The sequence below is a fragment of the Platalea leucorodia genome (assembly GCF_965183815.1).
Source record: "Platalea leucorodia genome assembly, chromosome: 3".
In the NCBI taxonomy this organism is placed as follows: Eukaryota; Metazoa; Chordata; class Aves; order Pelecaniformes; family Threskiornithidae; genus Platalea; species Platalea leucorodia.
Window position 1 is genome coordinate 56,302,928 of NC_138825.1, and position 15,600 is coordinate 56,318,527.

General features: G+C 48.0%; 1 protein-coding gene across 1 annotated transcript; it reads right to left on the reverse strand.

Annotated features, from left to right (window-relative positions):
• Nucleotides 1-355: 355 nt before the first annotated feature.
• On the reverse strand, nt 356-15,088 carry ZC3H12D (zinc finger CCCH-type containing 12D). The gene is made up of 6 exons (XM_082307428.1): nt 15,009-15,088; nt 10,896-11,335; nt 5,815-5,954; nt 4,559-4,793; nt 2,669-2,775; nt 356-1,947 (listed from the first exon to the last, which is right to left on the reverse strand). Exons 2-6 carry the CDS (start codon nt 11,276-11,278, stop codon nt 905-907), a joined length of 1,908 nt encoding a protein of 635 aa, XP_082163554.1. The 5' UTR covers nt 11,279-11,335; nt 15,009-15,088; the 3' UTR covers nt 356-904.
• Nucleotides 15,089-15,600: the final 512 nt, after the last annotated feature.

Consider the following 15,600-nt stretch of genomic DNA (forward strand, 5'->3'; position numbering starts at 1 on the left):
GAAATTAGCAGCTTTACAGCTTACTGAAAATCAAACATGTCCCAACAGAACAAGGTTTAGATGTTTGTAATCATAAATCAGCTGTATAATTGCATTATGGGACCATGTTTGGTAATTAAGGGTTAAGTCAACAATAGTTTTCTTGTTTGGTACAACAGAGATGTTTTAAAGCCCCCCTCCCCGCCTTGGTATCATCTGTGCTAATTCAAAAACAAAGAAACAACCCTGATCCCTCAGTCCACATCAGGACTTATATTGCAGATGACTTCCCTGATTTGACTTGTATTGTGCGTGATCCCTGAGAAGGTACCTGCGGCTGTCTTCAAGTGCTCTGGCGTATCTCCACCACCTGTGATAGTGATCCTGTGGGCTCATAGCACTGGTTTATAAATTGGTGTCTTTGAAAGCTAGAAGGCAATAATACGGACCTGAAGATGCCTTCTAGCAGAGAGCACAGGCCAGGTGAATAGGGCAAATTACTTTTCTGTGCTAGCTGAGCAAGTAGTCATGGGGGGTCTATGGAGAGCCTGTTACTGGGACCCATGGAGTGTAGTTCTTTTATGGTAGCTGAACAGTAGGTTAAGACTTTAAAAACATGTCTAGTGTTTCAAGGCATTAATGAAGATCTATGCCATCCTGAAACCAGTCACCAGTGAGGTTTAAATGCTGACAGCCCGGTTACCCCGAGCCCTCCTGTTCACTTCCACGGGAGATGAATGAGATCCCTCTGCAGTGAGCGGCAGCCTTTTGCCTTGACCTGGTGCCCCATGCAACATAGCTGGTTGATGCTTAGACTTGTGCTCCTGCACCAGCTATAACCCTTGCCATAAAGCCCTTTAATAACACTTCATTAAGCCTCAGCTTTGTGCTCCAGGCTTGTTGGGAAAGTTTTGATCTGGAGGCTTCACAAGTTTCTGTGTCTTTGAATCAGTAAAGTCAAACTAGCAATATCCTTGATATCGGGGTACAAAGCCATGATGTGGTTCACCTCGCCGTAAGGGAAAAGGGAGCACAGCTCCCTGCGTATGTGCGCCTGCTGGGCAGAAGGTGGCCTTGCAGCTGGGGTGGGCCAGTAGTCACCATAAGAGGCATCGGGGTAAGCATGGGCTTTCTGGAAGAAGCCCAGCCCGTTGCTGGAGTCTAAGAGAAAGGGCTGCCGTGGGGACCGGCCGGGGAAACAGTGCTGCTGCTGCAGCTGATGCTCGCTGTACAAGTGAAGCGGGTCAGGGGGGAGAGCTGCGGACTGCGGCAGAACATGGTGCTGAGTCTCCAGGACCTGTTTGCGCTGAGCACCATCAGGGACGTAGCGGCTCCTCTGACCCATCCCGTGCATGCCGCAGCGCTCCTGAGGCCAGCTGTGGTCTGGGCACATCCCGCCCCGCGCAGGCGGGAGCACCGTTTGCTGGAAAGGGCATCCCGGTAGGCAGGCGTGGTCCAGGCTATGGGGGTGATGAAGCGAGTATGGGTTGTGCCTGAGGTCACCGCAGTGATGAGGACTGTCTGTCACCTCTCTCTCCTGAGAGGTACGTATGGACCGATTGTAACCGTAAGTGTCGTCACTGATGGACAGCGCCGACATCTTCTCCAGGAGAGGCTGCTCTCGCAGTGGCTCTGGCTGTAGCAAACGCTGGTCCAGCCCCAGGTCAGTGCCGGGGCCACCAGCCCAGGCGCCGGACGGCTGCTCACGACAGCTCCCCGGGGACCACCCTGGGTAGCAGGGAGCCCCTGCACAGCCGCTGGCTTCTCGCAGCTTTTCTGCGCAGGCGTCAGGCAGTGCAGGCTCTCCTCTGGTCCTGTACGCTGAGCGGTTACGCTGCTCCTCCTCTTTCCCCAGGCTTAATGGCACCTTTATTTTGGCCCTGAGCTCATCAGCAACCGAGAGCTGAGCTTGATGTGGTCTCTCTGGGTGGTAAAATTTGCATTTATTGCCATAGGTGCATTTTTTACCTGAAAGAATCAAAAATCAAACAGGAGGTTGGCGCTAGCACCCACGTCGGTTAATGTACTCATCACTTTTCCCCAGCACTGTGCATTTGCAGGGGTGGGGTGAGGACAAACAGCAAAGAGGGGAAGTGCTGTTTTCCAGTTCAGTACTTTTGACCCCAGATTTAAATATTGCTGACCTAAATAGCAGGGTGAAGCAGCAGGGAAAGGAAGTTTCTGCTATTTTGGAAGTGTCTGAAATTCATTTAAGTTCTGGTTGCTGCACTTGGTGGGCTGGGAGACCTGCTGCAACAAAGGGTCGCTTTAAAAAATAGTATAGAGCTTTAATTCTGAGAAATCTCCACATTACTGGAAAGCTGTCCTGGGAGCGGAGAGCATTTGGATGGCCTTTCCCAAGTGCTGTAATGGAAGTCCACCCTGCAATGTGAAAAGGGTGTGCAGGCTGGGGGGGGGGGGGGGGTCAGCATGGCCACGGTGCCTGGTTTGGGTGCTGCGCGCAGGTAAGGATGGAGGAGCCAAAACCAGCTGCTGCCTTTGCTGAGGCTGAAGCCACTTAAGCAGGAGGGGAAAAAAGCATCACCCTGGCCAAAAACTCTACCCCACAAAGCGCCGCGTAGGACGGCACGTGGCAACGGCGCTTGCCCTTAGCTGAAGGAAAGCGCCGCTAGGCAGCAAGGGGCAGGAGGAAGAGGGGTGGCAGTTCACAGCACGGAGAGAAACCCACCATAGGGGCAAGGCTGCCACTTTGGGTCAGGAAGCACCGGCTGTTTGCTGAGGAAGTTGTTAAGCGTGGGTCCGTGCCGGCCTAACGGGTCATCAGGAGGCATAAACCTGAAAAAAGAAAAAGTCACAGGGGTAACAAAGCTACCTTGAGCTTTTGGAGCTAAAGTGCCCTCACAGCTTGTGGCACAAGTTTAGGGCAGAAAATCCTTGCGATCCTTTTGTAGCCTGGCCTTCAGGAGTCAGGCCGCGCTACTAGACACAGTGCCTTCCTGCCTGCCAAGCCAATACTTCAGCTTCATGTCGTTGTTTTTGCCTAATAAAACAACTGGGAACACAGGGCGGCGTGGCGCAGCTCTGGCCGGCCGGCAGCCCCGGCCGTTACAGCATCGCTTCCTTTTTCTCCGAAGCAGCAGCAGCAGCAAACTCCTCTGTGGTCCCAGCACTGCGACCCTCACCGGCAGCTCCCTTCCACAGCAAACTCACTTTTCTCTTACTAAATACTTGTAGGAGAATGAGGTTTAAAAAGCCAGTGGTTAATTCAGAGCTACAGCTGATCATGCATGTGGTGTGGTAAACAAGCCCAGCCTTTTTCAAGGATTCAGTAAAGGCTTCCTGCTACAAGGCCTGCAAAAATGCTCCAATAAAACTGTTTATTCTTCTATGCCAGTACCTGAATGTGATGCTTCAGGAAGAAAACTAATTAGCATCTCTGAACTTGTTTGCAAACGAATCTGCACTGCACCCACCCATGCAACAACCCTCTGTCGGATGAAGGGAGTCACGGGCGGGAGGGGAAGGGAATTTGTTCACCTGCACCCCCCTGCACCACCAGGAGTTTGTTCGTCTGCGTAATGGGACTGAAACCTCCAACTTCAGGCTGTGCTTTTTGAGAGGTTCCCAAAGCTGTGCAAGAAGGTCCCGCTCAAACTACTCAAACGAGCTTCAGAGCAGCAGCTAGACTTTCTGAGGGAAGGGTTCTGAAAAGATCTGGCAATCCCTATGAAATAGGAAGGAAAATATCATATAAATACTTGTAACCCATTAGTAACTAGGGAAGAAGCCTGGTGGTAGTTGGGAGATAATGGACTGGAGCTTCAAGAAAGACAGTATGCTGATGTTCAGCGACTGCATTTCAGTGAACAACATTACAGGGAAACCGAAACCCAGTGCCAAGCGCTCCCATCCAGTTTTGGCGGTGGGAGAGCCACGTCTGCATCCTGACCCGCGGAGAGTGCCGCTGTGTGAGGCGCCTTCTCCGCTCGCACTCGCCCGCGCACACGGGACGTCTGCACGTGTGTTTCCCCGGCCAAACTGACTGCTGGCGAGCACCTCTGCTAGTAGGAAACTCAGACAAGGCTAGTAGCTACAGACTGAGGAGCGCACGGCTCAGCCCCACAGGCACGGTGCAAGTGCCTTAATGAAAACCTTCCCCAATGGGGATGGTTAAGGGGGCAGAGACACCAGCTTCTTGTCTCTCTTCTAGAAAGTTATGACTAGAAAAACATAGAAAAAGGGGCTGCTCTGCCGTGTAGGGGCATTGAAAATACAGCCAGATAGCCAGCCTCCTCTCACTGATTTAATTCTGTTACCCTGCTATGAAAGAGAAACGAAAAGATACGAGGCCTTGGGTTAGCATCCCAGTTTGGAATGGAAAGAAGCTGGTCACTAATGTTGCATTTCAAATAGAAAAGTTCACTGAAGAGTGACTGGGGGGTTTAAGACCAAAGCTGAGGGAGCAGGAACTAAGGAAATGAGATAAGAAAAGCTGCAGTAAATTCTCTTCAGAAAAAGGCTCGCGTACTCTGCCACTGGTAGGAGGTGCCTTGATGCTGGAGCTGACTTGGCCCCTAACGTTTAAATTAAAGATTGCTTAACAACAACTGTCTCTTACCTGTTACTGACAAAAGAGTACATGAGTAGTCGCTGCTCAATAAACCATTTCCACTCGGGGTTTTCATTCTGGAGGTCCCGGTAATGGTCATTGGAAACAATAACTCCATCTTTCTCATAAGCAACTTTCACTATATAGCGATCGTCGTAGCAAACGACCCTCTTGCCTTTCACCTTCCGGGATGGGGTGTACACAAGGATCGATTGCTTTTCAAGCTCTTCAAGAATGTGCTGATCTGGTTGGCAGAAATAGAAGGGAAAAAAATAAAAATACAAAAATAATCAATTAATAATGACCAGGTCTCCATCCTGTGCTAGAAGCCTACAGGAACGTAAAGATGTTCCAGCCTTTTAGGCAACTTAAAGTGGTGTGATTTTCAGATGCACTGATACCTGGTGATTATTTGGCAACTTGAAAATCGTGTCTTTTACAAAAGCATCTAATCTTAAAATCTGAGATACCATTTTTAATTTTTAAGCCTAATCCATAGAAGGTCGGCTTGAATTCTACACCAGAGCTACGCTGAACCCCAGTAGTTCCCTTTTTACCCCACTAGATGCTAGAAGGCTCATCACCAGCCCTGGTATGAGCGTTACTGGGAGATAAAATGTGCCTGATAAAACAAACAAACAAACAAACTTCTTTTGCTGCCGTTGAGGACACTCTGGCTTCTTGGCACTCCTGCTACACAGAAGGCAGATCCCTAGTCGCCTCAGCTGCAGCTGCAGATGCCAAGCTGCTGGCAGAGATCTGGCAGATCTATTTCCAAACAAACTAAATCTTGCCGCCCTCCACAGACTTCAGATGGTGCGTTTCCTTCTCCTGGAAGAGGAACCCATGTAGCTCCTGTGCCGGGGTAATAGGCTAACAGATAGCAGCCACGCAGTAGTGAAGGCTTCGGATACTGCTGCCTTTGGATAGTGCATGAAACAGTGTCATGGTCTCCTGGCTGGCCTTGAAAGCTCTGCAGACTTGTTGCGAGCTGGCAAACTCACTCTTTCTTTAACCCAGCTGGCAGCAACTTGTGCTTCTAAAGCAGAAGGCTCAAAGCAGTGTAACAGAGCCTTGTATGCAGTTTTAGCTGCTAACCAGGAGCGTGCAGCAATAAATTAATGATTCATTCAAGTGATGGAAACCTGACACACAACTTGCACTGTGCTTGTCTTCACAGGGCAAAACCATACTGGACTCTTTGCACCCCCTGCCTCCAAACTGCACCTAATGGTTGCCAAATTATGCCCAGGACGGTGACCTACCTGCAATTGGACTATCTTGTCGAGGGGGCTCCTTTCTCCAGAGCGGGACAAAAACCTTGATGTACGTGTGCCCCCTTTCTCGAAACCAATCCACTGCCAGCTGAATGCCCCAGCAGGAGAACACCTCTTTGTTTCCGTGACTATAAAAAAAAGGAGGAGGATGGTGAGGCAAAGCTTTCAAGAAGCTTAGAGTTCTCTTTAACTGAGCCAGTAACGAAAAGGCAAAACAAACAGCTTTTGTGTCATTCACCAGTTTCCAAGAAATCAACTTGGCAGGGTGTCCTGGTTGGACGGATCCAAACACCTCCTGCAGTGGAACCAGAAACTTGTTATCCGAAGCAATTTGGATACTTAAAACCAGAGGTATCCTACCCTCCATTTCTATGACCTGCCTGCTACCCAGGCCTGTTCCTTCCATCTGCATCTGGATGGACTTGGATCCTAAAGTACCAGCAAGATCTTAGGCTGCGTCAGACCTTTCACGTGCCTTGTCTGATAATAGTTTGAGGAGTGGGAGTTTCTTCCAGCACAAGCAGAAACCCACGAGGCTTTCCCATGGGAAATAAAACTTGGGAATGTTCTTCTGTGGTAACAGTGACATTAAGGATTTTAATACCTGAAGCAGCTGCAAGTCTGATCACAGGTCATTCTGCTGCTGACCTCTTTTGGAAACAGGAGTCAAACTATGGGGGAAGGAAACCTGTAAGAGGCAGGGTGGGAAATATGGAAAACCTAACCCAGGACAGCAAAAACGGGGCAAGACCTCAGTGGAGATGGCCACAGGCACCTCAGGCCCATCTTTATCTTGCCCTAGTTGGTGGATTTTGTCTTCATTGCACAGAGAGGTAGGAAAGCCCTAAGACAGGTGCTGTAGAGGATGCAGGCAAGGCGGGTTCTGGAGAATTATCAATATTCCGAGCAAGACACAGAAAGCAACCTCAAGAAAAACAATTAGAGGTGATATCCTTCCTAAGTTTCTCCCCCCCCGCATTGAAAGTTCTTACTGCTTGTCATTCTCTTATCTAAAACTTGAATACAGTGCAGTGCACGTGTAAAGGAAGGTAATTTGTTAAATACCTCTACAGAAGGAAACAAAAATAAACTCTACACAAAGTCCTACAATGGATGAACACGCTCACAGTATCTACAGAAATCTCATCCTTGTACTTTGAGCTTTCTGGATGATATGACCATAGTCTCACTCAGGCTTTCACCTCTGCAAAACGTGCTTGCAAATGACTCTCTCGCTTACTATGCCTACCTGCAGTGACGGACCAGTCAAGGATGATGCCGCAGTCTTAAATGCCTCTCTCCCCCACCATCCACCAGGAATTCAAATCTAGGTTCTGCCTACATCAGCCTCATAGTCAAAGCTCCTTCTTACACTTAATAAAAGTTTCGGTGCTGAAATGGTGACCACAAATGAAAAACAGTGCAGTTCAGAGGAAGAAACCCAGTTGTTTATTAATAGCTACCCAGGCAATATGAAGTCTTAAAAAAAAAACCCAAAACACCAATAATAAATGGTCTGAAGTGCTCAACACATCTAATCTCCATTCTAGAGCAACTGTGTTGTTTGGGTTTAAAGGATAGGATCTACCCAGAACAGGTATAAAGTCACCTGGACAGGTGAATTGGAAGCACAGGTGACTTTTTCAGATAGCTGCCTTTAAAAGGAAGTCTAGGTACATCTTTAATACCACGGCTCAAACAAAGTTCAACAACAGCCTTCTTTAACATTGACTATCCATATATATAACCTTGTTAGCTTTAGAAAAGTGATTCTAGATGTACCCCCAGTGCAGAAGGTAAAGCACTCAAGCACAGGTGATTCGCCCAAAAGGACAAGCAGAACAAGTGAGAAGAGGCACCTGGAATTGCTCCTCAGCGGTATCACTTAATCCGGTTGCTGCTACATTGCTACAGCCAAACCTGGGGAACGTGTGTCTAAAACAGTACGTACACGCACGGTGGGCTGCAGCGTCAACACAACTGAACACCAAAGTCCGCCGTGCAATGGAGCAGGGGCTTTAAAACTTTACTTTCTCCCTGCATGGTGAATTTGTGCTGCCTGACAACAGATTGGCATCTGTCAGTCACCTTTCCCACGCACCCCCGTAGTCTGTGGACCATGACTGATCTGTCATAACTCAGTCCCACCTCTCCCCCTCCTGCCAGCAACAGGATACATTGCATTTGGGTCACAGATCAGAGGGCCCATCTCTCAGAAACTGAAGCAGCATTTTGGCCTCACTGTGACTCTGGCAATTAATCCGTAATTAGCATGCAGTGGTTCCTTTTTAAATTGTGCAATTCCAACCCCTTGAGAAGAAGTTTAGTCAAAACAACTCCTTTTGAAAACTGCAAATGGCCCCATCTCCACCTGGCCACGACACAGCATCAGCCACAGCTTTGGCAGAAGGGAGAGAGCGTAACAAACACAGGACTCCACTGGCCTAGGAAAAGGCCTCTCTACCTATCGCAGCTTAAAAACTAGGTGTGAGTGCAAGCACTAGACTAGGTAGCCTCTTTGGTGTGCAGTGAATAGGGTTATGACAGTTCCCTTTTCATATTAACACAACTCCATTTGTTTTTTTCCACTAGCCTTGCTAAACCGTCCTGCCTGCTTCCCATGGATAGGCTGGCAGACGGATAAGTTTTTCATTACATCTGATGGAAACACAAAGTGTACTGAGACACTTGACTAGTGAGACTGGCTGAAGGCAAGGTTATTTTCCGTGCAGTTTCTATGGAGAGGCTGACTGATGATTGGAGGCTGCCAGCTCACTCACATTACCCTGGGGCACGTACATCCTTTTCAAAACCTCGCAGCCCACAATGGGCCCTCAATGCCAGCTCTGAAATGCTCCAGAAACATCAATCCAGCAACAATTCCCAGCAAGAAAACCTAACATCCCTTTTCCCTGACTTCTGCAAACAGGCCTTCTCCATCTGACAGCAGCAAACCAGAAAAATTAAAATGAGGATACCAAAAGCACTCACCAAGGCCATCCCATTAGCCAAAGTAAATGCCATTCAGCACTGCTTTGGAAAGGCATCCAGGAGAGGAAAGCAACTCCTTCCAGGCTGCTTCGGTTCAGTGTGAATTGAACTGACAGGCTCAATAGTCTTCTCCATCATCCAAGTAGTCTTTAACTTTATCAAGACAAGAGACTGGGGATGTCTGAGAGGAGTTGTAAAACCTTTGCCTTTCTGAAACTCAAAAGTACTTCACATTCCTCTAATTCCTTTCAGGTGAAAGACAAGGAATCCACAGCAGAACACCAGCCTTCAATAATCTACCAGGCAAACATCTCTCACACTCATATTTTGGAAATTGGTCTACAAAAAGATTTAAATTTTGCATGCCAGAAGCACGTGTGGCTTCTTGAAAAACCCATTTACGTGGGCATGCAGTCTAGAAAAGCAGTACAACATGCTAGCTCAAGCCATTTGCTGCACATACCTGTAATGATATTTGTTTTAAATAATCTCTGTCTAGCAAGCTCCCGTGCATGGGCTGGCGCAGCGGGATGATCTCGGAGCCTTCCCAGAGTACTCCAAGCCCAAAACAGGCACTATCTCATTAGCCACCAACCTACTCTGGGCCTCCTGCTCAGTGGCAAGGGTGCATCTTCTGTCATCTTAGAAACAACGCTGTTCTCTGCCTTGCCCGCCTCTGCCTGCTCTAAAAAAGCCCTGGTAAATTGGTGAGGACAAGGTTGTGCCAGGAGAATGAAGGACATGGCCAGTCAGGGGTAGCGTTGCCCCAGCACAATGAAAGCGTAGGCGCTCAGCTCAGCTGCTCTGCCTGAATGGGTGCCCATTTCTTTTGCAGAGAGGCAAGAAGGACACCTTAAGGAGGGTCTAGGGTGAAAATGCAAATGGGGGCAGGAGATCCTAACACCTGGCTACCAAGGTCATGGCCCAGCCAAGGCTAAGCGATTTTGCTCTGTTGTGTATTTCTCACTCCTCGTGAGCTGCCCTGACCGAGGAACCCCTTGTTTTCAGGTGGGATTTCTCCCTTCATCCAGAAGATGGCATAATTTGCTTAGCCTACAGTTGCTCTGGATTTACTTGTCCCCTTTGCCCTCTGACCAGAGGGGATGTGGCGTCATCTCACCTCACACCAAAGCTAACCAAAGAAGGAAGCCCTCCTCCACCCTATCCCAACCTGCAAGGATAGGCTTGGCCATGCTGAGCGGGAAGGGACGTTAACAGGGAAAACCAGTGGATAGCCAGCGTGCCCTGGACTCTCGACTGCTGGGGCCTCTGGCCGCTCATATGGCTCAGGCAAACAGAGGCCAACCCACGAATGTCTTTGGCCTTCCCATCCACGTGGACGTGCCAGGCTCCCCATCGGTAAGAGTGCTTTCACAGTGTCAGGGCACTGCTTAGGACATGTAGTTGGCCAGGATGGGTTGCTATGACATTTTCCAGAAACAGAATTAATTAAGGAGGAAATGAGACTATTCAGTACAAGTCAATTATCAATTCCCTGATATTTCCATAAAAGTGAAGCCAAACCCAAAACCAACAAAAATATACAAGCCGGGAACATTGTTGGAGTTTACTTGGAAGTCAGTACAGCTGTGATGTTGTTAGGAGCCACAGCCACCTGTCTTTATTTTCCGTCTCCTTCTTAGGTTAAAAGTGAGCTGTTCTGTCTATCAGTTTTTCCTGGAAACAACTCAGCATACAGATTTAGAAATCCTAGGTACCCATTTGAAAAGGCACGTAAACATCAATGGTGAACTAAAAGGGAGAGAGAGCTGCTGAATCATACTGCCATAAACAGTAGTGGTTAGCTAGCTGGTGGCTTACGAAAGGTCAAAATGCAGAGCAAACCAGTGATTGCGCTTGGCATGCGTAATTATGGGCATAGAGACAGCAGGTCCCCAGAAGCTGTGCCTCAGCCACAGAACAGGAATAAGCAGTGGTTCGTACATTATACATCAAACACATCAATGCACCTCTCACCAGAAGAAGAAACAGACTTCAAGCCAGCAGCTTTAAAATTCGAAATCTTCAGAGGAAGAGAGATCCCTTTTAGGATCTCTGTTTTAGGAAGCAGAGCTTACCTCATTGCAACATTGCTGCCATCGATCACAATGGGTCTCAAATGATTGGAAGAATCACCTTCATCTTCTCCAAGCCACTTCGACCCCGGCGAAGCGCTACATGAGCCACGGGCAACAAGTTTTAGCGGGGAAGGCTGAACCTGGGTCTCTAGAGCTTGAGGTTTGCTCCCCATCCGAATCAGCTCTTTCAGCACATCATCCTCCAGGGCCTCTTGGCCCAGGTTCTCCAGCACTTTGCAGATGTCCTGCTTACCATAGCCCAGCTTGCAGAAAAAATCCAGCTTGCTCTGGTGCACTTCCACCCCTGCCGCAGAAACTCTTCTGGAGCGCGGTGGCACTGGCTTGCTAGAAAGTGAACTGGCCAGTGCCATCTTAGCAGGCATTTATGTTCCTTTAAACACAGTGCTCCTCCCTTCCCAACTTCATCCAACAGGCATCAGCTTTAGGTAGGGGAAAGATTAGAAACAACAAAAGTCAAGCGTTAAGGAAGAACGTGCAATCTCGGTTATTTGCCTAGTGCTCAGCAAAGAGACCGACTGATCAGCTGTCTTCTCTCAGCATTAAAGCATTTTTCTGGTCCACTCTGATTTATAAAAGCCCTGGAGTGTCCCGTGCAATCTCTGTCACTCTCCAGGCATTATGTCAGACAGGTGTCATCCTGCTTCAGGAGCTATGCAAGCCTGGCCGGGTACAGACACGCTGTATGCGTAAGTTTGTTCTTCAGACTTATCTCACAGGAAATGATACAAAGCGCGGTGTAACCGGGGATTTTCAATTTGCTCAGCGTGGTTTGTGAGGCACAGATAAAAATCTGTCAAATATTGTTGGATGAGCTCAGATGCCATAGCAACGTAACAAGTATAGCAAATTTCATCGAGTGATTTAAGGAAACGTGTTGTTTGCAAAGTAGCTGGGAACTCTGAACTTTTTTTAATAGTTTTGTCTTTCCTAGTACGTGTATACACAGACATACCTTATGAAATTCTGTCACTCGTCTGTTCTGATGATGCCTGACTTACTCTTTTCCTGTTATTTGCTATTTCAGCGAGGGCTTTTACGTTCAGAGAAGCGGCTTGTTTTTTGAAAGGTGCCGGGGCAGCGGTTGGAAGCAGGCAATCTGAAAAGCGGTTTCAATTTCACTTATATTTATTGTCAAGAGAAACTGGTAATTCAGAAATGAGTGTGCAGAAGTAGCAGAAAGCTACTTCAAGCTTCTCCAGAACTGCACTGTTTACATTTCTGGTCTACCCAGTAAATGAGGGTGGTGGGTAGCATAGGCAGGCATACCCAGAGCTGCTTCAGCCCAACAAGCGCGACGAGAGCAGGACATAGGCGGTGACTGCTCAGCCATCAAGCCAAACACCTTCCGTCGCTGTTGGCACGCTTGCACCGGAGCTTCTCTCACCACATCTCTGCAGTTATTGGTGCTACCTGGATAAAAGCTGTGACTGGTTCGTCTACCCACGTTGTAGGACGTAAGGGCGGCCCTCTTCCCTTCACTAACTGCGGCCAGCAAATGACGCAGAATTAACTGACCAAACCGCTACCTCCATGACGAGCCCAGAGCCATAACCATATTGCACCCACCGGCTCCCCTTCCCAGCCTGCCCTGTGCGCTGCCGGACCGCCGGCCGCTCCCTGCCCAGCAGCGGGCCGCTGCGGGAGCTCAGAAGCCAAAACCGCCTGGGGGAAGGCAGGGAGGGACTGGAGACGGGGAGGTGGGCGAGGAGCGGGAGTGCAGCCCCTGCCCAGGGCATTAAGGACTCCCCGGACTACGGGGAAGAGATCTGTATTGGGTTCAGTTAATTTAAAACTGATTAGTTCAGCAGGAAAACCTGATAATTAGTTAATAACCCCACCGCATGCAACTTTGAGCTTTACTATGTAGCCTTATAACTTCCAGGTATTCTTCTGTGGAAGAAATCTGGCACTCTGTTAAAAGTGACAAATAGCATCAGTAAAATAAAAAATACCTTAAATATTTCATATAGATAAGGGGAAAGCAGCTACCATGTGTATTTTTCCATCTAAACCAAATCGTTGCTTATTTTAGCCAGTGAGCTTGACCGTTTTTCCTCACAGCACAATCCACATGTGTAACAGTTTTTACATCCAGTCCTTGTTTTTAATTCATGGACTGAAGATGGAAAGGAATTTACCTGCTTTTTCATTACTGAAATGATTTCTCAGCTTTGAAATAGCTACTCACTGAACTGAAATCTATTAATGTATCTTTGTACCCAAATACAGCTGAAGCTGTCACAGCTGGGCTAGCGCTGTAGGAAACCCTGCTTCCAGGTGTGCAGTCAGTGGCTCCAAACACTTAACATGTACTACTTGATTTTTTTTTTGGTTTCTAGATTATTTTAATCAATTATTGTAAGTGAAAAACTTTAGTTGCTATCTGTCCTCAGGTAGAAAAGAAAATATTTAATACATATTTTAATAGCCAGCACTACTATTTTTTAAACTTGTACTTCTATCTATTCTGATGCTTTTTTTTTTTACATGTATCAGAACATTTTTCCACGTTAGCATCACGTTGGGGTGTGTGTGTTTGTCCTGGATTTCATCAGAAAGCAGGTTCAATTGAATGCAGAGGCCGTGTCCGTCTTGTGGCGCACACCTCGCAGCCCACGTCAGCAGCAGCCCACGCGAGCACGTGCTGGATGAAAGCTGCTCACCACACGGCTTTCCCAGCTCCATCCCAGGAAGCCCGGAGCCCGCGCATCCCGGCACGCAGAGGCAGCGTTTTGCAAGGCCTGGCCCTCCCGTACACCCTTCAGCTTGGGGAGCTGGGGCAACGCGTGGGAAACGCGGAGCTCGGGGGTGCTGCCTGCGGTTGGTACGATGCAGTATCAGCCTTCACTAGCGACACGAGGGTTCTGCAAAGTCAACCGCTGGCTTTCTGCTGCAATTTGGCCATATATTAAAAATAAGTAATATTGTGACTGCGGGGTTTTCACCACAGAGAGAACAAGTTTGAAACCCTGAGATGAAAGCCTTGGTCACAGCCAACACTGAGGTCACCCTTCTAAAGAGAGGATTAAAGGATAATGAAATCACTAGCTTACACCTTAGTAAACAGTAGCATGCCCAAGTCCAACAGGTCAGTTGGGTGCTTATAACCAGCAAAAAAAACATATGACAAGAGGAGAAATTGTGCATCAGAGTCCAGCTTTTCCTATCACAGACAAACAGGTTGTGAAATCCCGTTTATAAACTTTATGACCTTCGTTTTCAAACTACTTAGATTTCCTCCTGCCACTTTTCTCGCCCTCACCTCAGCAGACCCTGTTGGGAAGCTGCTCTCGTTTTCCCTCCGCTGAGAGCCAAAGTCTTCTCATTGCCTCGCTAAATTTATCCCCAGGTAGTTGTGTGCCCATCCCATGGTCTAGCTTAAAAAGCACACCCCTCTCTCTGCAGTGTTGTGCCCCCTCTTGCATACCCACATGCACACGGACCGGCTTTAGTGACCTTTCCAAAATTCTATTTTAATCTTAACAGTTTAGCCATAAAAAAAAATTATATTTGATCAAAAAATTGAGAGACCTGTCAAGGTCTTCTGTCTTTTTTATCCTTCAACAGATTCGGAAAATTAGAAAATAATAAATTCCAAATTTTTGTAAAAAATATGAGCAGGCGTAGAGGGGACACGGCCCCAGCTGGACCTGGCATTGGTCAAGACAGAGCAGGTTTGGGGCTTCTCTAAACTAGACGTGCATGCTGAGTAACACCAGGAGCGCAGCAACAGCTCCTTGCCACGTTCGTGTTCCTCCTCACACCTTAGGTCTGGGCCGCCTCTCCTTCCTCCTCTCTCCCTGAGAACCACGCCACAAACCACCTCAGCCTGCCAGCCCATTCGAGCCCTTTCACGAGCTGTATCTCTGCAAGAAGATGGGCTGCTCCGCTTTCAGAAAAATAAGAATTTTTACTTTCCCAAATTAGAGATACATATAAACTCAAGACCAGTCATTTGTTGTCTTGATGACTAAGAAAAGATTCACCTTTTTCTTCCCCACCTTCCCCGCTGCGTTTGCCAAAACCCACAAAAGCAAACATCCCAGCGAGCGAGCCGTACTCTCAGGTAGCCCCGCTTGCTCTGCGCCTTACCTGACAGCTGCGATTTCTGCGTCCCAGCAGCACCGTCCCACCATTCGCGGGCCAGAAGCTGGATTCAGAGCAGCCCGGGGCTCACAAGGAAGTCGTCAGCCCGTATTTAGAGGCTTTATGGCAAGGCTGATGTCAACTGAGAGCAAACAAGTGCAGTGAGCAGGTTAGAGCTCATTCTGTAGGAAGGTTTTACTTCCTCATTTGCCTGGCCAAGCTCTCATTTAACTCTACAGGTTGATAAACTTTCACTTCATTTTTCAAAAGGAGAAAAAAAAAAAGAGGTTCCCAATGTGTCTCTGTTCTGAGTCACAGGCAAAGATAGCCCAGCCCACTCTGGAACGGATCCACAACACTGGGCAGTAAGAAAATGGCATATGAATTCTGGGGCAAGTGAAAAGTTTTCCACCGGGGATGCTTTACCAAGTTATTTCAGCCCCATTCTCCTTCTGTCTGACAAATGTCTGACCTTCAGGGAAACATGGAAAAAAATACTTAAAAAAAATCAACATTTTGCTTAGCACCTGATATGGCAAAGCCTCATTCAAACACCTCCACATCTGAGGGAACCTGCTCTGGGAGACTACAGTAAAAT

Bases quoted from the DNA above. Each gene is read 5' to 3' on its own strand.
- ZC3H12D (XM_082307428.1), bottom strand. From the start codon at position 11,278: ATGCCTGCTAAGATGGCACTGGCCAGTTCACTTTCTAGCAAGCCAGTG. The intron at 2,776-4,558 runs GTAAGAGACAGT...TTCTTTTTTCAG, and splicing joins TACTCTTTTGTCAGTAACAG to GTTTATGCCTCCTGATGACC. The intron at 1,948-2,668 runs GTGGGTTTCTCT...TGATTCTTTCAG, and splicing joins GTGGCAGCCTTGCCCCTATG to GTAAAAAATGCACCTATGGC.